Source organism: Xenopus laevis, chromosome 1L, assembly GCF_017654675.1.
Source record: "Xenopus laevis strain J_2021 chromosome 1L, Xenopus_laevis_v10.1, whole genome shotgun sequence".
NCBI classification, from domain to species: Eukaryota; Metazoa; Chordata; class Amphibia; order Anura; family Pipidae; genus Xenopus; species Xenopus laevis.
In genome coordinates, this window is record NC_054371.1 from 138,350,179 (window position 1) to 138,377,499 (window position 27,321).

The window sequence follows — 27,321 nt, forward strand, 5'->3', positions numbered from 1 at the left end:
CATGGGATCACAAGCCTCCTTCTTCTATTTCCATGATACACAAGGGAATGGCAATGTTTCCACAACTGATAAGAAAAGGCAATTAAAAATATTAGTGGAAAATGTATCATTGTTTACTATAATTTTCCTTGCATTTTATATCCTAAATTTGTAGTTACAGTACTGTACCAGAATTTGTAGTGACAGAATAGGTCTGGCAGAATGTGGGGTGTAGATTATCAATTATCTCCTTTACTAAAGGACCATTAACATTTAAAATTAAGCATCTTCATTTATATTAATATTATGGTAATATTATATTTGTTAACATAACTATTTATTTTCTGTTCATGTTAAAAACGTTCTAAAAAATGTTAATATTGCAAACTATATGAACATTACCTATAAATGATTTTATGGCCATTTTCCTTCTGTTATTGGCCCTTAAATCTTTTCCTGTCCTTTAGAAAACTGGCTTTAAATACAAGGGCAGGCATTTTACTATTCTCTGTATGAGCGACTGTTTGGTATATAGCTGCTTAGGAATTACACATCTTTTATTTTAAGACAATCCATGTGTGTTTGCCAATACCTAAAGAGGTATTGATCCATAATCATCTATAACAAATAGAGCAAACTTTGATTAATTTTCCAGACTGCCTGTAGGCTTTTACAAACCTTCATAGGCAAGCCTAGTTTATGGATCAAGATTTGCTTAAGCAGGTCAGGTTCAGTTCCAGGAATTGCTATGTGGTCATGCTGTAGCATTAATTCTTTCAAAAAAACATGCAGAATATAAGAGTACTAGAGAAATCATTCTGCTTTGTGTTGTACACAAAGTGTTTCTACTTCACGTTAATGTCCTATGCAGACTCTAGTACTCTAAGCTCCAAGGTCCTTTGATCTCCATAATTATTTTTCTTTCTTTCTTTTTTCCTTCAGTATTCTTAGTCTGTACACCTGGGACAAACATTTATTTTCTGCATTTTGAGAGATTTTGTATTCTCTACTTGAAATTTAATTTCATGCAATTAAATCTTGACTTGGCATGTTCTGTATGTCAAAGATTCCTTGTCTTTCCATACATGATGTATGTTCTTAAATCAAAACCCAGCCCTAACCGGCAATACATATTTTTGTATATAACTTTAGAGGCATAGGTAGATATAAGAGGAAAGGGTTGCTAGACATATTTTTGAAGCCATGTGTTTGTAGTGTAGTAATTCTGTTTTTAAAACAAAATCTTATCAAAACATTGATTATTAATTAAATATTAATATAATAAGGAAATGGTAGAAAAGCAAATATAATACTACTTATGATAATAATATGTATTTATAAAGCATCATATTGTCATATGTTTGAAGTTGGCACCTTGTGAATTTTGAGGAAGCAGAAAAGAGGTTCAAAGTCTGGTGTGGAGGGTGATTCTTGTAGAAAATTAAGATATGGTATGACTTGCACTGGGATTTGTGCACCGGAGTAAAGGTGCTAGGAGTTGTGCATGTAGTAGTGGCATGTCTGGAAAACAGGGGAAAGTAGCTAATGAAACCTGTATAGAATTAGGAGAGGGGACCAGAAGTTGTGCAGAAGTTTTATAATTTTTTTATCACAAAAGTAATATTTTTCTACATAAATTGCTAATTGCTATAAAAATTACAGTAGTGGGTACATTCTCCTATATATATATGGGCAATATCACATGTGATACCAGTATTAAGTAGCACATTACCATCGGCACAACCGTTGCACAGAGAGTGCAGCAGAGTGACAGTGTTTGTGAAGCACCCAATGGTTTCCCCCCTATATTATAGCAATTAGAATGAAAACACTGTGTTCTTCTGTACAAGCTCCTATAAAGTCACCAATACTAAAGTCACTGCTCATGGAGCCTAGAAAATCAAGTCTTAGAATTGCGTGTTCCTTTTAATCACTCACAACTATCCACCCACAGCCTTTCACACGTCGCTTTTGTAGTGGCACATTGGGTCAGTGTAACACCAGCTTGCTGCTGTTGCTTACTCAGTATGCTCAAACTTCTTGATACTGCATGAAAAAGAAAACATCTTACTTTATAGGTCATAAGGCTTAAAACAAAGTTTGCGCGTAAACAGATTTATGTGGAGTTTTCTTTCAAACTTTTGATTTTCTGGTTTCTTCATGTAAACACGAATATGTAGCAGCTTTAAGTATAGAGAGGTTTTCTGAAAAATAAACAGCAGAATATGTTATTTATACATTTGTTTTTCTTGGCATTTATAATCCTTTTTGTAGAAATAATCAGATAAAAATATCAGTAACTTAAAAAAAGATAAAAAGCTGGAAAACCATTGATTCTACAGTGGATATAATTATAAGACTAATGTCCACAAGGGAAGAAAGGGAATTGGAAGCACTTTCTGGTAACTGGAGCAAAAAATATTAAATTGCAGATTTCCAGCTGTTTTTAAATGAACAGAATTGCACTTTCTTATATCATGTTAATTTGAATTCTGCCTTACTATAATGGCAATATAAGATTGAATGTTTTTTATTAGTTATTTTATTATTCATATTAATCCTTTAGTACTTGGCATACTTAAGCAGACTATGGCTGATTTAGCTGGAATTTTACCATTTTATGTTTTTTTTTCTTAATATACTCTTTAATAGGGACAAATCTGTTGTAAAATATAATTAAAAATGCACAATAGATGCCATTGTGTCAATGGTATGTATAGTTGGTTTATCCTGTAAGGCTATAATCCATTAAATAATATCGGAGCCAAGGTTGAATGTACCTTACTTTTCCCATAGCTCCAATGGCTATTGGATAACTATGAGACGGCAGAAGGAGTGAGTCTCCCTAGAAGCACTCTATACAATCATTACCTAAGACATTGTCAAGAGCACAAACTGGATCCGGTCAATGCTGCATCTTTTGGAAAACTCATACGGTCAATATTCATGGGACTGCGTACTCGAAGACTAGGGACCAGGTTAGTACTGTCCTGTTTTAAAATGTCTAATTATTATTCTGCTGTAAATATGAAATGTAACAAAATAAAAACATCACCTGGATCTTTAGGTTATTAAAGTGGAGTATACATATTAGACCTTGGCTAATCATAAAACAGATATTTTGAAGTTTGAGCAAATACTCTATACATTGGTCCAGATTAGTGATGGGTAAATCTGATCTGGTGTTATTCATGCACATTTTTCAAACCATGCAACATTTTTTAAACGATGTATTAAAGCCGTTGTGGCCAAATATTTCGCTCATCCCTGGTCCAGATTAAAAATTTTTATGAGGAACTTATCTCAAGGTTTATCTCATGAAAAATTAATGCAAGTCTATGGGTAATTTAGAATTGAGTTAGGAGATGGGTTTTTTTTATCAAATTGAATTGGGTACATTGTATAATATATATTAACAAGTAAAAAAAAAGTCACACAAGTAACAGTCTGTTGCCTAGCTTTTAACCACATTAGTGGAGTACTGTGCTTCTGTATTTTATTATGAAAACAGTAATTACTGTCTTTAAGATATAGTTCTAAGCAATGTTCCTTCTAAGGTGTGCGCTCGTGTATACGGAGGCCAGTGCACACAACAAATTGTGGTGTGCATAAAGAATTTTGTGTGAAAACACAAAATGTTGTATTAATGAGATACTGACACCAGAAAAGAATCTTTTTTTTATATCCATCATAACATCATCATTGAATGCTATTAATAATTGTGGCATAAAAGTATTCACATGATGCTTTTAAATTACTTTTCTTACCCCCATGTTCCTCTGTGTGGGGGCTGCCATATTTGTGCTGCAGTAGTCGTAACATTAGAAACTCTAACTGACAGGCTGAGAAGGGTCAGGTTGGCAAAACAGTCAGGCTTAGGAACTTCAACTAACAATTACTTACAAAAGCAGAACTATCAGCAAAAAATTATCAACGTGACCTATAGGCAACTTTTAATGTAGATTAATATTTTGAAAATATTTTTTTTAGTGTCAGTATTATTTTAATTCTGACCTGAGCACAGTTTTTAAAAACTGCTCACACAAGTTTAAAATTTGAACAGAAAATAATTTTTTTTTTCCGCACATAGCTGAGAAGGAATTAGAGGGAACACTGCTTCTAAGCTATGCTTGCTTCATATCAGTGATGTGTTATTTGTTCCGTGCATTTTCATTGGTGCATAAAATACATATTCAGTCATAGGTGCATGTACCTTTCCAAGCATTAACAACAGAAACAAAAATTAATTTAAGAATTTATACCTTATACCTTGATGCCTTACCTCTGTTTTACATAACAAAACAAGATAACTTACCCTTTGTAATAAAAAAATATATATATATCCTAAGCATCCAATTATAATTAATGTACTTTCTGCAAAATCTTTCACAGTGCCTGTCAGTACTTATTAGTAGATTAGAAGAGTTGCTCCTAATCATGATTCATATAACTGAATTTATAATAGCTTGTGATCTATATCTTATTATGATATTTATGTTACTTGATACTTACTTGCATTTTTTCTTTTTTTTCTTGAATCTAAAAATATATCCATCTCATATTATATAAACAGTAGGTACAAACTACCCCTCTGACAATTTGCGTAGCATATGAAATTGGCAAGTTTACATATAAAATGTTTTAGTTTTGTTTAGAACTTGTCCAATAAGCTGTGGGCCCTCTTTACCTTTTGTAAAATATATTGGAATATATTGGGGTCTTATAAATACTTGTTAACTGCCTCCACAACAAAGGTTTTTGCTTAATAATATCACTCAAGTTTTCTTGATAGTTTGGCCAGAGGAAGCTTCAATTGGAATCAGCCCAGTTTTATTTTATGGGTTACCCTTTCTTCGGTGTCCTGCAGTGTTTAGATATAGGCAGTCCCCGGGTTATGTATGAGATAGGGTCTGTAGGTTTGTTCTTTAGTTAAATTTGTATGTATGTTGAAACATATACATTTACTTATTAAATGCAACAAGACAGATGTTTGTCTTACAATAGTATTTATTTTTACCTTTCTGTGCTCCACAGTAGACAACACACACCAGAGGGGATTGGGGCAGGTAGTTTATTTAAGCTAAATGCTAATAAAAGTCAATCTGAAAACACTGTGCTGAAAATCAGTACTTCTGATAAAAAATCCACCTATTTTGCACAGGGGCAACTCCAAATACCATTACTATGGGATTCGTGTCAAGCCAGATTCCCCTCTTAATAGGCTACAAGAGGACATGCAATACATGGCTATGAGACAACAACCCATGCAGCAGAAACAAAGGTCAGTATAAACAGAATATTTTATATGTTACATTGTTAGTTAGCATTTACGGTATCTAGGTAGAGACAAAACGAACATAATCTGCATCACAAAGACACACTGCTAATAAGCATTCTAATTGTTGATTTCCAAAATTAAAATTATTCTATCATTTTTGCATCAGAAAGCTTTTTTAAGGTTTGTTCCATTTTCAGCCAGAGTTTCGCTTGGTCAAAGGGTTCTATTTTCTAAAATTTGATTTGACCTAATCCCCCTAGGGATTTACTTACGTATAGGGAATTTTAATAACTGAGATTTTCCAAAGCAAACATGTGCTTTGTGCTCTATTCCATATGCAAAACAAAAAGGCTGAACCTCTGTGTTCAAACTTCATACATTTGTTTTGATGGCAGCGACAAACTGCAAACCCATTGGTAATTATTCAGATGACTGCAGATGATTTCAGCCAGTTGCACTCTATAGTCCTAATCATAAAACAGAGGCCTGTAAATTAGGTCTTCAGATACTTCTCTTGGATGCTAACTATAGTGTGTATGTATATATATATATATATATATATCAGAATCAGGAGTACAAACCTTAGGTCTACTAGTTGCTAAATGGTTTTGCCACAGCTTTTGCTGAATTGATTTACACTGATCAGCACCCATACCATTCAAGCATCACATTTCTAATGGGTGTTTTTTTCAAGTGTATTTAGATTAGGTATTCTGTCTACTCTGTAAGAACCCACTGTGACATTTGCATCTAATTTCAAGTGTCAGGCTTAATGAAATTCTTGTAGTGAAGGTTGCCTGGTCCAAACTAATTTGTATACGTATATGTTATATAGGGATTGTTCATAATAAAATAAGAATACTATAGGTTTATCGGATGATAAGGAAAATTTGCACTTTTGTATCTCATCTCTCTGCTATTGCTGCTCGCTGAATTCTCTAGATTGACATCAGGATGTAGGTTGAGTGACACTGATGATTTGTGTTCTACCTGCAATATTCAATCCTTGCTAAGTTGTCACGGTGATCAAAATGAATGAAACATCACAGTGGTTGTATTAAACAAATTACTTTTTCAATACATAGCTTTCTTCATTCAATCCAAATAGTTTTTTGCCTTTTCTTTTTTCACATTTTATTTTATGCTAATTATGATGCTGTGAGATTTAGGTTGGGAAGTAAGTCAGGAGACAGGCTAATTGTAAATGTGTATTACTACCACTATTAAAGGTTTCCTTCTCTTAACAGCAACAAACAGTGCATTTTGGGGGTGGGGGCAGAGATTTAAAATTAATATTCAATTCTAAATAAGAGGTGAAAGATAGAGACCTGTGGCTTTACAAAGTGGCAATGAAAGGAGTTTGACAGGGATAATGAAGAACACAAGGGCCATCTCCAGTCTTTACATACATTCTATACTAATAATTCTATGCAGTGAATGATTAAGCATGATATTTAATCCAAATGTTTATAGCATAATGCCATTTTGTTAAAGAAACAATTAGGTTTTTTATTGACTGATAACATTATTTTATGGTAAAACTTTGCTGAAAAAAGGATCAGGGTTTTTTGTTTGGATGAAGCTATTTATAACCACTGTACATTCTAGTAACCTGTAATGAAAAGCCTCTTCTTTATAGAAGTCTTCATCAGTGTCAATATAACCAAAGGCATAGCACAAAGCACATGGTACTCTTGTTTTTTCATTTTTTCTTGTAGGTACAAGCCTATGCAGAAAGTGGATGGAGTAGGAGATGGATTTGCAGGCAGTGGGCAGTCTGGTGCCTCTGTTGAGCAAACTGTGATTGCCCAAAGCCAACACCATCAACAATTTTTAGGTAAGGATTTTAGAAAAGAACTAATATCTACTTTACTTTTTTTGTTCTCTATGCTAAATAGCCTGTTTATTATTACCTGAGAACCCCACCTTTTAATACATTCAGTGTGGTAATTACATGGAAGCCTCTCTTTTGTATTTTAATAATACAGTAATTAAATTTAAATATGCATTTACAATACATTATAAAGAATAAAATTAGATGACGAATGGTGTGTTATAGCTTTATACTGGCATTATGTATAAATCCTTTTATACAGTATGTGTTGATATATGTTAGAACCATTGCAGTGACCTCATTTATTTTCATAAAGGAATGTTACTCAGTCCCTGCTAAACTACTCCGTCATGAGCTCCTTAACTGAAGATGTCAATTAAATAGCAGAAATGTGATGTTCCACTGAAAGAAAAATGATATAAAGTCTTGTATTTCAGTCTGGGCCAGGCCTCTTGAACATTGTTAAAATCCCGAGCAGAGAATTGCTATTAGGGTACACAGTTAATGGTGTATTCACTTAGGTAAAGCATAGACCCTGACCTTTGTACTTTGTTTTCCATCAGGGATACAGACCTATTATCCCTTGAGAGCATTTCTTTCAAATGCAGCCTTATTGAACACATTTTTTTTCTTAGTTTTCAGAGGATGAGAGACTAACAAGATATCCAAAATGATACCTATTTGCTTAGATTTCACTGAGAGAAGAAAAACAATCATCTCCAGTTTTCACATTTTTCTTCCTAAAAATGTTCAGATCCAATGCATATCCTAAACTTATAGCTCTTCCTAATGTATCCCTTTTCCTTTCTGGGCTTCACTACATAGTAGAGAATAAAATATGTAGTTGGAGCCCTCTCTTAGAAAATGCAGCCTTATAATAGATGAATGAGTGAAAGTTGAGCTCTCTTTTCCATTGGCACATGCTCCCTGGAAAGCTGGTGAAGGCTGAGGCTGTGTTGATTCACTTCAGCCTGCTTTCTCTGTTTTACTGTTTTATTAAAATCAATTGTCTTTATTAAAGGAAGTGTACGTTTTTATGCAAAATATATGCGGAACAGTTTTTGGGTATGTTGCCAGAAGATTGCATGCAAAGCAAGTGCAGACAGACATCCATGCTTAACTTAAGTAGTAGCTTCCTGTCAAAGGAAGAATTATTCACATCATCTATTAATTGTATCAGATTTAGAAAACTTAGGTTAACATCTGACTTAAGTCATTATACCTATGTTGCATATTGAAATATTTACCTTGCTTTTAGAATTATAGTTACATTATTTTTTCTTTAAGCAGTAAAACATATTTATTACTTATGGATATTAATGTGCAGTGAAGCAGCACTGTTCAGTAGTATCAGTCTAAATCTCTTATTGCAGCTGTGTATCGGCAAGAAAGGATTCAGGCAATGCCAATTTTGTTGGCTGGCTGGGCAACTAGCAGCCAAAGATTTAATCAACTGATGTTGGCTTGGGATACTACTCTGCAGCAGTTCTCCCGCTCTCGTTCGATTTTAAGTGACAAATTTATGAAACCCAGAAGGATTCCTAGCAGTTTTTGCTTTTACCGACTTGCTAAAACTTTGCTGACTGTCAAGAAAAATTTCTGGAGAGTCTGAAAGGTTTTTAACAAATTCAAATATGTAGCAAGGCTGATACCTGTTTCTGTTTGCCTGAAAGTGCTGAGTGCTCCATGACTTTATCTCTGAGCACTAACACTCTGAATCTGAATCCTCAATTTCCAATCAATTTCCAATCTGAATCAGGTGCAAGGATTTAAACAAATAGTCTATGCTGGAACAAATTCCAACAGGGTTAATAAATCATGACATGTATCAGTAATATTTTCCTGAGCAGTTAAAACTATTTTTTTATGTACATTATGGCCCAAGGCACAAAGATCATTTTGTCTGCATCTGCCATATGGTGGAGAAAAACCACAATCAAAATACCCTTCTCTGCTTCATACTAAAGAATACTAAAGAATGGTGATCACCCTGTTGGACACACAAGAAGCAGTGACAGATGGACATTTGCACAAAAAGAGTCCTCACAGGTGTAGAAGGATGTTTTTTCTGCCACTGTTTTCCATTTGATTGCAGCTGTAAATAAAATGCTCCACTGGCCTAATGGAAATGTTCTCCAAAGTGTCTGAGCAATTTTACATTCATTTATTTGTAAAGTTTAGTTTCTCCTTTAAAATATTTATTCCTGAAAATAAAGAGAAACTGAATTGGTCCTTATTTATGGTGTAATATTTAGTAAAGATACATTTTGTGGAGGGTGAACTAACCCAATTTAGCATTTTCACAATTGTGTATATTATTATTATGTATTTGTAAAGCACAAACATATTTCATGGCACTGTACAATAAATGGGTATGTACAGAATAACATACAAAACAATCAAGAGGTGAAGAGGGCCCTGCACAAAAGCAGTTGCAATCTTTGTACTAGTTAAACAAATTGTGCCTGTGTATTATAATTACAAGTCTCTGACTTAAACTTACCTTATATTTATGAAGAAACTGTATATATATCAGTGCTGTAATATAATATGTTGAACTGTCATTACATCATGAACTGCATGGGTTTTTCAGCCTGTGTTGTGCACATTTTGTTTTCTTTTGGCCTTTTACTTAAAGCCTTTTTTATGTCCGACTTCCTTAGCCTCCTATTGAGCCATTCTGTAGCTTCTTTTCACCCATCTCACCAGTGTCATTTTTTCTGGTAGTTGTGCCACTCTCTTTGCTTGCTGAGTTCATAGCCTTTATAGTTCTAAGGTTTTGTTGGCCTGCAGGGCCCCCGGACAATGAATTAAAAAGAGAGAGGCTTGCCTAGAACTTGCATTATTTTTGTGATACAGCAGCAGCTGACACACTGTAGGCATATTCTATTAATAGTTTTGCACTTGACAAACAATTTCCATCAGATATACTATTACACAAGCATCTTAAAAACAAACTAAAAAAAAAAATATATATATATATATATATATATATATATATACCAATTATTTTTAGACCAGCACTCCCTGTTATAAAAATTCAATTATTTTATTGTTACCACGTATCTATGCCTGACGTTTCGGGACCTTTTTCAACCTTTTTTTTTCCTTGAAAAAGGTCCCAACAGGGACCAAAACGTCGGGCACAGATATGATGTAACAATGAAATAATTGAATTTTTATAACAGGGAGTGCTGGTCTGAGAATAATTGGTGTATACAAAATTACCGTGCACCCCTCCCTTTGTTGAAGCCATTGGCCTTGGAGTGCGGCTACTCATTTGGAAGTATATATATATATATATATATATATATATATATATATATATATATATATATATATATATATATATATATACATGCACCCACAAACATACACTGTCTAAAAATATAACATGAAATATTAACCAAGGCTCATTACAGTGCTGTGAAATGTGTGCAAGGCAGGTGCAAAAGTGATTATGGTGAGTATTACAGCAGACTATAATGCATTTTCTGGAGATTATTATTCCTCTCTTGAAGTCTACCAAAGCTAGGTCTCATCTTTTCCCAGTGGCTCACCATGGCTTATGCTTGTTAATTCAAAAGCTCATTCTTCTTTCCCTTGGGACCATAAGCAAAACATAATCAGTTATTATGCATTAACGTGTGAAGATATATATATATATATATTACTGAATGCTATGCACACAGATTTCTATTCTATATCATGTTTGAAAAATATTGTCTCTTTTTTTTTTTATACCAACATTAATAAAAAAAATAAAATCTGGCCAGCCTCTGCTCATTAAGTAATATGACCTTTTTGAATGTCTGGCTTGCTATGCTTCTTAAATATTTTCCTAATGAAGCTGTAATTGGCACCATCCACAATATCTTTCTTCCATTATGTTGTTATGGTAACAGATGCGTCTCGAGCTCTTCCAGAGTTTGCAGAAGTTGAAATATCTTCTCTGCCAGATGGTACAACCTTTGAAGATATCAAGTCATTGCAGAGTCTTTATCGAGAGCACTGCGAGGTAAAGCAGCATTCTGTGGTACATTCTGGGGCCACTAATTTCACTTTTTCCATCCACTTTTCATTTTAATCAGCTGTTTCAGAAAAACACTGGTCTGTGCACCAAAATAAGGGAAAAAGGCTATAAATTTTTCAAAAATAATTGCCACAGATGGCCGCAAACCAGTTCCAAATTTCATTTCAGCTTTGAATTCAAACAGTGTGATTTATAGTTAAATATAGGAGATGTAGCCATTATGTGCACTTCCCAGAAAGCAATAGCCAAAACCTTTACTGGGAAAGAAAATTTCATTAAATGAAAGAAAGTGAATTTAAAATAAATAAATTAACTGAAAATGTTCCCCCTTTTTCTTCTGTATTTGAGACTGAAATGGAAGCCACGTCTTTGGAAAAAGACTGGACTAGATTCTGTGACCCAGAAAGATCGTGTGCAATTTTTATTTTCACAATTTAGGGGACTGGAATGTTGTAGGGCCACTTACATCACTGGGAGGTGCCAGGAAAAGAGGCCATAGGATGGCCATTCCATCACATGGCTACAACCACTCAACTGTGAAAGAGTATTTATTTATTTATTAATAGAGACCCAAATATTTAATGGCAGTAGGTTCCAGCTCATGGCATCTGTACTGTACATGTGCACCTGCAATGATGGACTACATTCAGCAGTACTGTAAACTTTGTATAAATACAATATTATTTATGGTTCTTGTAGCTGATGAAATTGAAGGAGTTTTCCAAATATTTTGTTCTTTACATGATTTCTTGTTACAGGGGCTTTTGTGGTATGAATTACATTCTCTTGCCATAGCTGTTGGTTGGTATTAAAGGACATGTAAAGCCTACATTTTCCTACTATTTATATAAGTTGGACATACCCTCCATTTGCCAGCACCATCACATTTTCCTAAAACAAACAGCAGCTTTCACCCTGCGGCCATTTTCCCACAGGGAAATCTCTTCATTGGCTGTTAGACTGGAGGGTGTGTTTAGTAATTTGAGCTGAGAAGAACTGAGCATGCTCATAAGCCAACAGCCAAAGTAAATTCTGCTGGGGTACTTTTTCTGATTACTCCAATTAACCACTGGGGGTGCAGTGTTAAAGGGGTTGTTCACTTTTAAATTAACTAGAGAGTGATATTCTGAGACAATTTGCAGTTGGTTTTTCATTATTTGTAAATTTTGAGTTTTTTTTCAGCAGCTCTCTAGTTGAGTCAAGTTTAGCAATTTGGTTGCATTATTACATTAATTACCCTAGCAACCATGTATTTATTTGAATAAGAGACTGGAATATGAATAGGAGAGGGCCTGAATAGAAAGATGAGTAATAAAAAGTAGCACTAACAATACATTTGTAGCCTTTGTTTTTTAGATGGGGTCAGCGATCCCCATTTGAAAGCTATAAAACGAGTCAGAAGAAGGCAAAAACTAAGATGGCATAATGTATGATGCATAGGAATCATATGAAACATCTATAAACTCCATGTGCATAAAAAGATCAGAATGCTAACCAGATGGAATAGCCTAGCTAATCAATTTAAAGTCAGCGTCTATAAGGGAGAATCATCATGTAAATGTGCTGCTTCAGTCACCCACAATGACTTTAAACAGAAAGGAATTTGCTCTGATGAAACACTGGAGGGAGCACTGATGATAAGATTTTATATTTCTGTGTAATGAAATTCTATTGTAAACCCACTGCTGTAAGTATAATTAACATAGTCAGTTTGGGATTATACATTCCTTTCCTGCCACAGATAATAAAATCTATTGTACTTGTACCTGACTGCATTTTATGTTTCCATATATTTCCATATATTGTTACGATATGTTGCAAGTTCATATAGTGACCACCGAGGCAGGTGGGCAAAAGACGAAAACGGATTAGCAGGCTTTTGTTGTTATGCCTAATTAGGTATAAAAAATGTGTGCATTCGTGTTAAATACAGTGCCTTCTTTGATTTTATGGGGCAAATTCACTAAAGCGAGAAGCGCCTAGCGAAAATTCGCCCGCATGACGTCATTTTGTTACTTTGCCTATTTACTAACGGGCGCTGGTGTAAATTCGCTAGGGAAGTGGACCTACTCTAGTGCTACTTCGCACCCTTACGCCAGGCAAAATGTGCCAAAGGAATGGACGGCACTCCACATGAAGAGGGAAAAAGTCTTTATTACAAGCTAAAAATAGGGATCAAAGGCCCTACGCGTTTCGGGATACAATCCCTTAATCATAGGCTTACGCCAGGCAAAGTTGCGCTATGGCGAAGGGACGTAACTACGCTAATTCACTTACTTGCGCATTTTACTGAACGTTACCTCTTGCACCAGACTTGCAATAGAGTAGATAGGGATTGCTTCAAAAAAAGTTTAAATTTTTTCTACGTCCCAAAAACCGCTGGTTGATTAATAAATCAAACAATTCATTAATCAACCTTTTGTGGATAATTTGGTATTTGGACAAATCCAAAAATCATGGCTTTTGGGCATGCCTAGATTTACATGATTTGTATCACCTACTTACAAACTTTATTTTTATTTTTTTCACTTCTATTTTCAGGCGATATTAGATGTTGTTGTAAATCTACAGTTTAGCCTGATTGAGAAGTTGTGGCAGACTTTCTGGCGTTACTCTCCTTCATCTCCAGCCGATGGTTCCACCATTACAGAAACAGGGTAATGCCTTCCTTTTACTAGCAGTTGTACATGATGAAAGGTTTCCTACTCTGAGTAACTTTGAGTAACTGAGTGCACCAAGCCTTTCCTTAAGTTTTCCTTTAAGTAACTTTCCAATGTAGATAAATTACAGATAGGGTTAAATAAAAAGTGCTTTCAACGACAATTAAATTTACAAATGACAATAAAATCATTAAAACCTTTAATTAATGTATATTTGAATGTTTCTTAGAATTGCATTCTCTTTCACGATCCTAAAACAACTACAATAGTTAAAGTTTAAGTCTGCTTTAAGAGGAATTAATACAGTAGACTTTTGTATGAATGTTAAGAGTGCTTTCTTTTTGCTGCATGCTCCTTATATGTATTTGCTTTTTCTTTTAACATTTCTGCAGAAACCTGAGTGAAATAGAAAGCAGGTTGCCCAAGTCAAAGCTGATTTCGCTCTGCAAAAATGAGTCTATTGTGAAGTGGATGTGCAACTGTGACCATATGATGCACCAAGCCTTGGTGGATATTCTCATTCCCGATGTCCTAAGACCAATTCCTAGTAGGTTAAGAACTAACCAAAGTGACTGTTTCTGACATCTCATATGATGTTTCATTCTATCTGCAATCACAGTGTAAGAGAAAAGTACACTGCATTAGCAGCTCTGTTGCACATTTTAATGCCTCCACCTTTTCATAGAGCCTTTGAGCACTAACAGTATCTCACTTTTAGGGTGCCTTGTTATAACATGCAAGCAGCATTATTTTTGAGTTCCATGTTGCCAAAGTAAAAGGTGTCATGACCTAGAAATAATCCAGCTGTCGTTGAACAGTACAGGTACAATAAATCCTGGCCCTGTTTTTCTGCTTGTTGTGGCACAGGAACAGAGTGACTTGTTCAAGGTCTCACTGAGCTGGCAATGTGTCTGGTAGCGATTCACTAGCCAATCCGCCTACGTAATGCTTGATCACAGTGGTCTAATTACAGACTTCAGCTTTATTCCTTTTTTTTCTTCTTTTGCCTTATTCTGAAAATTGTACATCATCCGTATCAAAGGCAGGTAATCTCACTAATGGGGATTACAGCTAATCTTTTTTTTCATGCCTTTTATATCCGAATGTACTATTTGTGAATAAAGGTTTATAGGTTACAGTATTATGTCCTTCTGCCTTTTATTGTAAAGTAGCCTGGGTGACTTGTTCTGCCTAGGAGCCTAACAGCAGGAATTTGAATGTCAATGTGATTTTTCCCCCTTTTTTTATTCTGAATAGCAGTAATCCCAGAGAACCTTGTGGTAAACAAAGCTACTTCAAATTGATGTGTATATCTGTATTGGAAGGACTAGTTACATGTTGCATTGTGCAGAACAATTTAATGCCTACAGCTTTTTGCAACATGAACAGGCTTATGACCTTCACTGTGCAACCAAAAAAACAAGGGAAAAAATGTCTCTTCTTTCGCCCCTTAATTCTGAATATCTTTCAGTAAAATGAATATTAGCACTTTTCAGGCCTGTTTGTTTTGCTTTCATTTTTTTTTTTGTCCTTTCCTTTTTTTTTATCTTTTGCTGTTGCTTAACGTTGTATATGAGTGCATTTTCCATGCATTTAATCTACAAATATCAAGTTAGATTTAGCTTAGTGAATCAATGGCTTTTATTTTCGACACTATTACAGGTAATTGCTGTTTGGTCATTATGGTGGCCATAGACACACAGATCGGATCGTACGAATCGAGGATTCGTACGATTTTCGGATCGTGTGTGGCGTGTGCCGACATCTTTCGCCCGGCGGAGATCGGTCGTTTGGTCGATCGGTCAGGTTTGATTTTGACCCGACCGATCCCGCCGGAGCTCATGGCACATCGTAATCTGATTGTTCGGCCATACGGCCGAACAATCAGATTACCCCCGATATAGCCATGCCTGTTAATGGCATATCGGGGAAAGATCCGCTCGTTTGGCAACATCGCCAAACGAGCGGATCTTTGCATCTATGGCCACCTGAACAACAAAAATTAGGTAAGCACTTGTTGCTGTTAAATTAAAGGGACAAGTGTGCCTTGGGACATGATTAAAACATTTTGAGGTACACAGGGGTCTAGTGATATTTATAGTGCTTAAGGTAAGTATACTAATCATTTTTAAATAATTAAATAAGTCATTGTATGGTATGGTTTTTATTACTAAATGACACTGTGTACATTGCATGTAATTTATTCTACAATTTATCAGAGCACAAGTCACATGACTGAGCACACCTGGGAAACCGAAAACATGTCTAGTCCCATGTCTTATTTCAAAATTAAAGATTGCTCTTTTGACAATGGATTTAAAAGCAGGATTCTTCTGCTGGAGAGTGCTATTAACTGATGCATTTTGTGACATGGCAGTATCCCTTTAAATTTAAAGCTTGGAAAAGGTTTGACTCACAGTTTATTCTCAGTTATTACCACTGGATAAGTACAGGTTGTCCCTGTGTTGTGTTCATAAAGCAAACCCAGATCTGGGCTTCTTTATCACACACTGCTATTTTACCGGTCCTAGGAAAGGCATATGTTAGGGCGAAGTTAGCAATATTCCTGTTCCCCCTATTCCAGACGTCCAATTTGTAGTAAATGTAGAGCTTTCCTCAAAACATTAGGGTATACAAGTAAGGAACCTGTTATCCAGAATGCTTGGGACCTGGGATTTTCCGGATAAGGGATCTTTCCGTAATATGGATCATCATGCCTTAAAGGGGTTGTTCACCTTTGAGCTAAATTTTAGCATGAGACAATTTGCAATTCGTTTTCATTTTTTGTTATTTTGCTTTTTATTCAGCAGCTCTCCAGTTTGCAATTTCAGCAATCTAGTTGCTATAGTTGGAATCAACCATGCTTTGATTTCAATAAAAGACTGGAATATGAATCGTCGAGGGCCAGAATAGAAAGATGAGTAATACAAAGTAGCAATAACAATAAATGTGTAACCTTACAGAGGTCAGTGACCCCTATTTGAATGCTGGAAAGAAGAAGGCAAATAATTCAAAAACTATATCAAATAAATAATGAAAAGTTGTTTGGAATATACCATTCTATAGCACACTAAAAGTTAACATAAGGGGAACAAGCATTTTAAGAATCCTTAAAATTATTTAAACATGAATTAAACCCATTAAGATCGTTTTGCCTCCAATAAGGATTAATTATATCTTAGCTGGGATCAAGTAAAATGTACTGTTTTATTACTAGAAGAAAAAGGAAATAGTTTTTAATCATTTGAATTGTTTGATTAAAATGGAGTCTGTGGGAAATGGCCTTCCCATATTTCGGAGCTTTCATGATAACTAATCCCATTTGTGTGTATTGGTATATGTCTGCAGGGCCGGAACTAGGGGTAGGCAGAGTAGGCACGTGCCTAGGGTGCAAAGCTGGAGGGGCGCCAGGCACGCACCTTCTGTGCCTCTCCTACCCCCTAGTCCAGTCCCCGTTCTGGCCGACGAGTGTAATATTTGTTTTGCGCATTTCACGCATGCGCAATGGCGGCTTTTCGCGCATATGCAATGGAGGCTTTTCGCGCATGCGCAATGGCGGCTTTTCGCGCATGCGCAATGGCATCTTTTCACGCATGCGCACTCGCGTATTGGGACTACCAAAAATGGGATCTACTTAGTCCAGAGTTATTGGGTTCATGTTTCAATGTCTGTAGCATACATACAGTGTAAAATAAACCTTGACATTTTAAACTATATTGCATGCATTTTTGACTAGAGAAAAATTTTGGTCAAAAGTGTCTTATAAATAGTTCAAATGCTGGGGAACAGTGGCTGGGAAAGGAGATGGAAGGGAAGGAGGGGGAAGTGAGCAGTTACCAAGCTCAACAGAGCGGGAGAAAAGCAAATAAAAAGTCACTGGCTGAACAGCAGCTGCCCCATTAACCTCCATTTTTAGAAAGAAGCAGGCTAGCAGGACATTGGATCGTGCACGTAAGTGTAGGTCGCCACATCGCCTTTTTTAAACAAACCGAAAGTAAGATTTTGTTGCACTGTTTATGTATTAAATATTAAAGAGCGTTAACTTTGCCCAGGATAGTAGTATTATTGGAGGGGGGAGGAATGGATTTTTTGCTTGAAATTTTTTAGTGTTACTTGTCCTTTATTCAGGAAATGTACATGGCTATGAGTCAGTGAGACCTTATTTTCAGCTTTAAAATGAGCAGATATAATTACTTAAATAATCCATTTCTACCATCAAATAATAAGGCCGTGTACAAGCTTGTGGTGGTGTTAATCCTGTGACCCAATTATGTCTTCTTATTTTTCAAATATTTGCACTACTATTTAAAGTAATGCAATGTCTTCATTTATTTACTTTTCACATCTCTACTGGTTCTAATTCAGCTGTACGATTTAAAGGTTAAATTGTAAAGCCACAATTTCAACTTAAAGGAATCCTTCTTCCCAAAGGTATTTTTTGAATAATGAAAGAAAATGTAATTCTAAGCAACTTTATAAAATCGTGGTAGGGTGGCGGCACACTTGGCTATTCAGGGAGATTAGTCACCCAGCAACAAATCTCCTCTTCTTCGGGCGACTAATCTCCCTGAAATGCCTTTCTACCGGCTAAAATGATCAGATCGCTTCGGTTTTGCGAAGTCGCCCAAAGTTTTCACGTGAGACTTTGGAAAATGAAGCGATCCGAGTGCCAGAATGTGAATCGCCATCGGGAAGGAATTTCAGGGAGATTAGTCGTCCGAACAAGAGATTTGTCACTTGCCAACTAATCTCCCCGAATAGCCACGTATGCCACCACCGTTAATGTGTAAATGCAGTTTGTATTAGAAGAAATATTTGATTCTTTTTCTCTGGGTCTGACGCTAAAACAATGTAAAAGGAGTCAGATCTCTTCCAGGTCTTTTCATCAGTTTTTTATCAGCTGGCCACATTGTTTCCAGAGTGCAGAGAATGTTAATAAACAGATACTACTTTCAATTGCAACTACATTTAAATGTAACTTTACAACTATAATTTTTAAAATCAATGTTTATTGGAACGTTGCTTAGAAATGTACTTTATTATACAAAGTATGGTTTCTGTGGATTGTTCGTATCAGTGGGAGGAGTTAAAGGTGCTCTGACAAAGTAACCTTATGTATAGACAATAATAAAAAGTGGTAAGATTTTCGTACAAAAAAGCTGGTATGCTTGTTAAAGGAACAGTAACACCAAAAAATTTAAGTGTGTTAAAGTAATGCAAATATTTACTGTTACTCTGCACTGGTTAAACTGATATGTTTGCTCCAGAAACACTATTATAGTTCATATAAACAAGCTGCTATTTAGCTATGGCAGAAATTGAAAATAGGCTATATGGCACAGGTTAAATAGCGAATAACGGATAACACCATTGTGTTCTACAGAGCTTATCTGCTATCTGCTGGTAACCTTTTCTCATTTGAATGGCTGCCCCCATTGCTACACAGCAGCTTATTTATATAAAGAATATTAGTGTTCCTGAAGCAAACACAACAGTTTTACCAGTACAGAGCAACACTGCATTATATTTCTATTATTTTAAAACACTTTCATTTTTTGACGTTACAGCTCCTTTAAGATTTGTTAAGATTTAACAAGTTGCTCTCAGACATGTACAGTGTGACTTTTCTATAGCCATGCAGCATGTATTATTTTGTAATTCAATACTTGGAAAGGGCAGTGCCCTTTTAAATGGAAGATGTTTGGTTTTTGTATTTCTGTCTGTGTTAAGGTTCATTTGCACCCATAACATAATGACAACTGCTTTCGTCAGATACAGTAGAATACTTTATTGGTAAGTTGTTCAGATAAAGAAATCTCCAGGCCAGACCTCTCACTGTGCTTGATATTCAGGTTTTGAAAAATAAAAATAAATTGTCTCTATAATTTCATTCCATGATCATGTCCTAGTGACTGAGCTTTGGTTAAGCAATATAACGAGGAAGTCCTCCATTGCTTACAATGTGTTCTCACTTGTTTAGGTGCCTTGACCCAAGCCGTTCGCAATTTTGCAAAGAGCCTTGAAGGTTGGCTCTCTAGTGCCATGAGTAATATTCCACAAAGAATGATACAAACCAAGGTGAGCCACATGCTACTGTTTATACTTTTCTTTAAAAAAAATGCTAACAATTAATAAGCAAGTGTTTTGGCGGGTCTGAATTTAGTTCACATGCATTCGTTTATCAGAAGAAATGCTGGGGAGGACTCAATTGTACTTTTAACAGGACAATCACAGAATGAAAACATAATGGTCATTATAAGTAATAACTGGAATAAGCTCTAAACCATAGAATATAAAATGGGGGACAGGAGTATTTTGTATTGGATTTACATTTTAGATTGTAGCCATGCATGGACTGGGCAAATATTAAAGGAGTAAGAATTGCTTGCAGCAGAATCTTCTTAATAAGAGTCATTAAATGAAAGGAGCAATCAAAAATAAAAATGGAGTATGTGTAAAGCTTCTTATGAATATAACACCTTGTTAAGGATGAGCACTGTCCAAAGGCAGTGCTCAGGAGTAAAATCGGATTACTATCTGGTTGCAAATTTGTGATAAGAGAGATGGCTCCAGGACAGAAGTATTTGATCTGTGATATATTATTGAGGGGGTTATTTATCAATGTCAGAATCAAAAAAAAATAAATAATTATTGGGACTTCTCCCATCGACTTATATGCAACATCTACAGGTCTGAGATTCTGGATTTTCTAAATCAGACTTTTCCATCCTCTGGGTTAAATAAATTCCGAAAAATACGTGATTTTTTAAGTCTGATTTTATAAAAAAAAAATTCGGGATTTTTGCATTCAGAGTTTAGTAAATAACCCCCTAAGTGCGTGATAATGAGGAACCAATTGCTGCTATAGTATTAGAGTATCCTTCTTACACTTTATACCCTTTCTTGCTGCAGCATTTACTCTCTGGTTTGTAAAAAAGGGACTCCCAACACTGAAAATGTTGTTATCCTTGACAGTGAAAATAATATGTGTACAGACACATAACTATTAGCATTTATATTTTGACAGATTGCTGCTGTAAGTGCCTTTGCCCAAACTTTGCGCAGATACACATCCCTTAATCACTTGGCTCAAGCAGCTCGTGCTGTGCTGCAGAACACCTCTCAGATCAACCAGATGCTGAATGACCTCAACCGTGTGGACTTCGCCAACGTCCAGGTAAATCACATCAGGCTTATACTATTCTGTAAATATAATTCAAAGTGTTTTTCTCAGAAGGCAACTGATTCTTGGATGCAAAATATTAATTTGCTACCACTGTTTATAAAATGGGAAATTCGCAAATATATAGGGTTTTAAATGATAATATGGAAATTTTGATAGAGCTCATGGTTATATGATCTTTTTGTCCAATGATAGGAGCAGGCTTCCTGGGTGTGTCAGTGTGATGACAGTATGGTACAGAGACTAGAAACAGATTTTAAGATGACTCTCCAGCAGCAAAGCACTCTGGAACAGTGGGCTGCCTGGTTAGACAATGTGGTGACACAAGCTTTGAAACCATATGAAGGACGACCCAGCTTTCCTAAAGCAGCCCGACAATTTCTTCTCAAGTGGTCATTTTACAGGTACTTTCACTCTACACCTATTATATATACATTGCAGCTTCATGTGCTCTGTGTTATAGTCTATCAAAAAACTGAACTGATTTTTACATTCTAAGGGTGGCCATACACGGGCAGATAAAGCTGCCGATATCGGTCGTTTGGACCGATTTGACAGCTTATCTGCCCGTGTATGGGGGCTTCCGACGGGTCTTCCCGATCGATATCTGGCCACGATATCGATCGGGAAGGTTGGATTTTTACCCGTCGGAGCCGCTTGGCGCATCGTAATTCGATCGTTCGGCCATACGGCCGAACATTCGAATTACCCCCGATATAGCCACGCAGTTTAGTGGCATATCGGGGAAAGATCCGCTCATTTGGCGATGTCGCCAAACGAGAGGATCTTGGAGTCTATGGCCACCTTAAGTGATTATGTTTAAAATAAATGGTACATTATATTTTCTTTTTAAAACATTGTCCTTTACATGCTATGGTGTGTATTCAGAATACCTAAAATCCTATATATAAGCTTACCCTCACTGTCTCACATTGCCTTAGCCCTTTTGTGCAATTCCCAACGTAGATACATTTTATTTAGTTTGCACTCTTCCCCTGGGCATTTTGGTTGCTCTATAATTTGACCTCCCTCCCTTATCTGCCAACAGAGTGCCGATAGGGAAAAATACTGAATTCCTGTGCAATTTTACAGCAGTTAGATCTCTAGCTTTCTGCAGTGAGTGCAACTGTACCAGATGCCTTCTGTACAAGCACACAGGAGCCTCAGAGCAGTACATATATGACCCTCTAAAGTTTACATGTGCTTTTGACTGGGCAGCATTTAGCAACTACCGGAAATATAACAAAATGGAAAAAACACACAGTTGGGTTAGCATTAAGACTAAAGCCTAATCATTCAAGAAAGTGCAATACCATATAATTTGACTTTTAAATTACATAAATCTTTTAAAGGAACATAAAATACTGCATTCTGAATTGCAATACATGGCTGCAACAATCATTCCATATTCATCCCAAATTAAAGGGTAGTCTGGTAAGCATTTTATAGTTTTCCAGTTTTAAAGGAATAATAGTAAAGTGTCCAAATCATCTACTGTAGGTACACTGAGCACACACAGCGCAAAATCTGGCTATGGCAAAGTTACTAGATAAGATTCTATAAGGAAAACAGTAGGGTCTTTAAGTGGGGGATTTCTTGTGCAATACATGCACATTTTCCTAACACCACCAGGTCCTTTGAGACTATCACTGCATAAATAAAACAAGCACTGGCACTTTAAAAATCAAATAGTCCTAGGAATTAACACAAAGAATATACCATTCATCAAAGTACAGTACCAGACAGTATCTGCAATTTGCAAATAATTTGCTGTTGTCTTAGACTTTCTTGAAATAAAACTGCATCCATTATCCAATACTTTCTTTCAATATGATACATTTAATCTAAAACAACTGAGAACTGAAAATGAGAATACAAGAAGGATTCTAAGAGGGAGAATGAATATTCAGGGGCCTGACATTACAGCAGAAGTAACTTATTTAAATACTTCAGTACAGCAAACATTTTACTCATAAATCTATGCAAGTGACAAAGGAGTATATTTTTTTAAATATCTAGCAAAAGCAGGGATTCTTTGATACTGTAAATCTAGTAGGGCATTGAATTAAATGTTCACCGTATAAAGGGGTGTGCTTCCAAAACTGTATACATAGTAAACAAGCGGCTTGCACCAGCTCTGTTGTACCTGTAATTTTCCACATAAATTAATTCAGGCAAAGAAATACGATATTTTAAGTTAAAATTTTACACACACACTTCAACATGTACACAATAAATATGTTAAACATTTATTTTGCCTTAAAATTGGTATTTTCAACACAATAGATCATTTGGCTTTTACCTTTACTACCATCTGCTGACCAGGACAAGTAATTTTATTAACTACATTCTATTCCTTTGAACCATCAATATTACTTTTTTTAAACCATGTTCAACTGCCAGTTTAATCATAATGTTAGAAACTGCACGCAGTGCTGTATATATATTTACACTAATGCTAAATTACAAGTGCAATTGTAACTAATATTAGGGGCACCTCATGACTCTACTTTTAGCCTTACCATCCTAATCCCCATATGTGATAAAAAGCACAAAGTTTGCCCATGTGCAGTAACCATTATCACTCAATCATTCAAATGTTTGCTATTGCAAAAATGAAAATGTAATATAAGATTCATCATACTGAAATAAGAAACTTTCTAAATACAAACAATTAAAAATTCTGTACTGTTTCTGAAATAATAAAGTTCATCTTCACTCTCTCTCTCTCTCAGCATCTGTTTCTCTTCATTCTCTCTTCATGCAGGAGTTGGGTGTCAGATAATCTTTGACAATTAGATCCAATATATGTTATAGTGGGGCTCGTTTTGCCTAGAAGATGTACATCAGAAAGCCTGTCTCTCTACATGCAGGATTTGTGCAAAAGGCAGTTATTTTGTTAGATTTTGTTTGCACTGGAATCAGTTATTTGCGTGAGCTCTAATACATCTTCTAGGCAAAAGGAGCCCCCCAATAAGATATATTGGATCTAACTGTCAGTGAATATCTGACACCCAACTGCTGCATGAAAAGAGAATGGAAAGAACAGATGTAGAGATTGGAATAGTGAACATAAACTTTATTATTTCCAAATGATTCAGTATGCTGAAGCTTAAATGAAATTTTCATTTTCGCGATAGTTCCCCTTTAAACATATGACCTGCTAGCTGCTGATTGGTTGCTATAGGTCATTAGATCTATAGCAAACTTTGCACCTTTTATTGCATAATCACATTAAAGTTTTAAAATTGTATTCAAAGTCAAAGTGAACAAATCACTAAACAAATCATCTCTTTACCTATGCCAAAGATTGTCTATACTGGACAAATACCCAGGTTATTGCACTTACAGTATGTATTTGACTGTTTGGGGTTTAAAAACAACATGGAGGTCTATAACGTGGCACAAATGTAACATTATACTGTTTTTCTGCTTTATTTCCCCATTTTTTGGACTATTAGCTAAGTGTATAATTTCCTTGTGGTATAGTTTACAGCTTACTTTTATCCCATTGTGCTTTATTTATTCATTGCATTATTTATATACACAAACGGTGCAAGCCAGTGTTTTAATATCTTTTACAGAAGTGGTTTATGCCTGTTTTACTTGTTCGAAAGTGGGTTAATGCAGTCTTTATATATGAGTTGCACCATTTATTGTACTCCAAAAAGGCATGAGAGTGAATTTGAAGAGGAGCCTAAGGTTAATTCACTCCTTTTAACATGTTAATCTATATTTAAAGCATCCAAAAGGCTAATCAATTAAAGAAATATCTTTAGAATTTGAATTATGAACTGATAATGGTAATATTCAAACCTGTACTACTTCTCTTTTTATTTTTCCTTTCATTACCTTTTTAAAACAGTTCTATGGTTATTCGAGACTTAACCTTGCGCAGTGCTGCCAGCTTTGGTTCTTTCCACCTGATCCGCCTTCTCTACGATGAATACATGTTTTATTTAGTTGAGCACAGAGTTGCCCAGGCAACTGGAGAATCACCAATTGCAGTCATGGGAGAGGTGAGTCTGTCAACAAACATTTAATTTACTGGCTTTTTCCTAATGAATACACCTTTACTATGAGTATGTTTTTCATCCTGTTTGTTAAATAAAGAACATTTGGTGTCTACACAAAATCTTCTCATTTCAAGACTTGACTTGATGAAAAAGCTTTCTTTCATTAATTTGTTTTATCATTTTGTTCCCCTCCTGCTAACACTAACATTTAAAAAGATACTGACATCAGAAAATAACCTTTTTTATATCCATCATAACATTATCTTTGAATGCTATTTATAATTTTGACATAAAAGTATATGCCTGATGCTTTTACATTACCTTTCTTATCCCCATGTTCCTGTATGAGTGTGCTGCCATATTTGTGCAGCAGGAGTCCATTAGCATTAGAAACTTTAACTGACAGGTTGAGATCGGACAGTCAGGTTGGCAAAACAGTCAGGTTTAGGAACTTCAAGTAATAATTACTTACAAAAGCAGAACTGTCAGAAAAAAACGATCAACATGACCTATATGTAACTTAAAATGTAGATTGATATTTAGAAAAGAAAAACACAAAGATCAGGGATATACACGAAAAAATCGTGTGAAAATCCACTATTTTTACCCGAATTGCTTGATTTTTTCTGGACTTTTTCCAAAAAAGCATTTTGTAGATGTTTGCTCAAAAAGTCTGAAATATTTTGATTTTCTGGCTAATTCCGGCTCAGACCACAAAAACTTCCAAATAGGATAGGGACTTTTTCCATCCTCGGGGTATAATACATCTTGAAAATGTTTTTTTTTCCACTAAAAATTCAGATTTTATAGTAAAAAAAACTTGAACTTGAGTTTTTGCCATTCGGACTTTAATAAATAACCCACTTAATGTATACTAATATCATATAATACACTGTAGTATTATGAGTTCACCTTGCTTTTTGGAAAATAAAAAGTTTTCTGTATCTGTCAACATTCTTTAATCACAAACAGTAAGGATCAGTCTAATTCATCTTTCATTTATTGAAATAGCTTATGGGCCTCAGCAACTCTGAATAGGTCTGCAGCCCTTCAAAACCTTGCAAAATATTATCTGGTTTTCATACATAGATTTAAGCAAGCATGGACTCCTATCAGGCACTTTATAGCTCTGGGCTTTTCTGGATCTGCTGTCTTTATTGTTATGGCATTGCTGGCTTTATTTGACAGAAAATTGTGAAGAACAGCTCAATGAATCAAAAATTGCAATCATTATGAGTAATGGTATAAACTTAAATGTTTTGTTTTAATGAGTTTCAAAGCATACACATGGCTGTTGTTGCATAGCTATTTATTTAAACAATCTTTAACACAAAAATGTTAACACATTAAAAACATTTCTCCACTTATGTACATTATAGTACAAGTGTAGGGTTTGTTATGTGAACCTGGGGGTTTTTGGATAAGGGATCTTTCTGTAATTTGGATCTCCATACCTGAAGTCTAGAAATAATTTAAAAATTAAATGAACCCAATTTCCACTTAGGAGACATCATATTGGTACTTTGAAGTCGGACAGTTGTCTGAGATGTCATCATCCTAGAGCTGATCTCGTACACTGTCTTTGGTTGTGTCCTTGTATCCAAAAAGTGTGGGGGGAAGTACAAGAATACTGGAAATCTCTAACCCAACAAACAAACACCTTTACGTTAACATGGGCAATTTTTGGTACTCCTCCCCCACAATTAAAGCTTACGCACTCTGAAAGACACCTAGCGGAAAGATTAATGACAGCAACTAGAAAAAACATTTTACATCATTGGCTTTCTTCATCAGCACCCCCACTATCTATGGTCAAACAAAAACTTCACTACATCTTTCACATGGATTGGGTGGACTCAACCACAAACAGAGAACAATTCACTGATAGGTTTTTCTCAACATGGATGGGTTACATATGTTCACTTCCGATACACATCAGACATCTCACAATATATGCATTTAGACATACTACATGGTATGACACAGAAATATTACTAAATAACACTATTGTTCAAGAGACAGAACAATATATCCAAAATCTACATCGTCCACAGGATCAGAATCCGCGTTTGCCCCCCAGGAGCCTTCATATAAATCGGATGCTAAGTACGAGGTGCAATTAATTACATTAACTTTACATTATGCATATGGGAAGTAATGATGTGCAGATTGTTGTTTAAAATTGACAGCTGGATGATGCTTGTAATTTACTACTGTCAGTGTATTTTAAACTATACTGGTATCTCATTTATCCTTCCTTTATGTATTTCCAAATTCCTTGTGTTTGTTTATTTTATTTTACTTGTTTTGAAAAACTAAATAAAAACATATTTAAAAA

The 27,321-nt window shown here is 35.4% G+C and overlaps 1 protein-coding gene across 8 annotated transcripts in view; it reads left to right on the top strand.

The window, feature by feature from the left end:
* Nucleotides 1-27,321, top strand: part of rfx3.L (regulatory factor X3 L homeolog) — a 178,748-nt gene that overhangs the window by 144,743 nt on the left and 6,684 nt on the right. For all 8 annotated transcript variants that reach the window (XM_018258400.2, XM_041564092.1, XM_018258432.2 and 5 more), the window contains 10 exons: nt 2,776-2,957; nt 5,141-5,260; nt 6,976-7,094; nt 10,997-11,109; nt 13,666-13,781; nt 14,177-14,331; nt 19,765-19,862; nt 20,812-20,961; nt 21,163-21,371; nt 24,833-24,986. In XM_018258400.2, the coding sequence (XP_018113889.1) occupies nt 2,776-2,957; nt 5,141-5,260; nt 6,976-7,094; nt 10,997-11,109; nt 13,666-13,781; nt 14,177-14,331; nt 19,765-19,862; nt 20,812-20,961; nt 21,163-21,371; nt 24,833-24,986 (1,416 nt within the window). The remainder of the gene's footprint in view (nt 1-2,775; nt 2,958-5,140; nt 5,261-6,975; nt 7,095-10,996; nt 11,110-13,665; nt 13,782-14,176; nt 14,332-19,764; nt 19,863-20,811; nt 20,962-21,162; nt 21,372-24,832; nt 24,987-27,321) is intronic.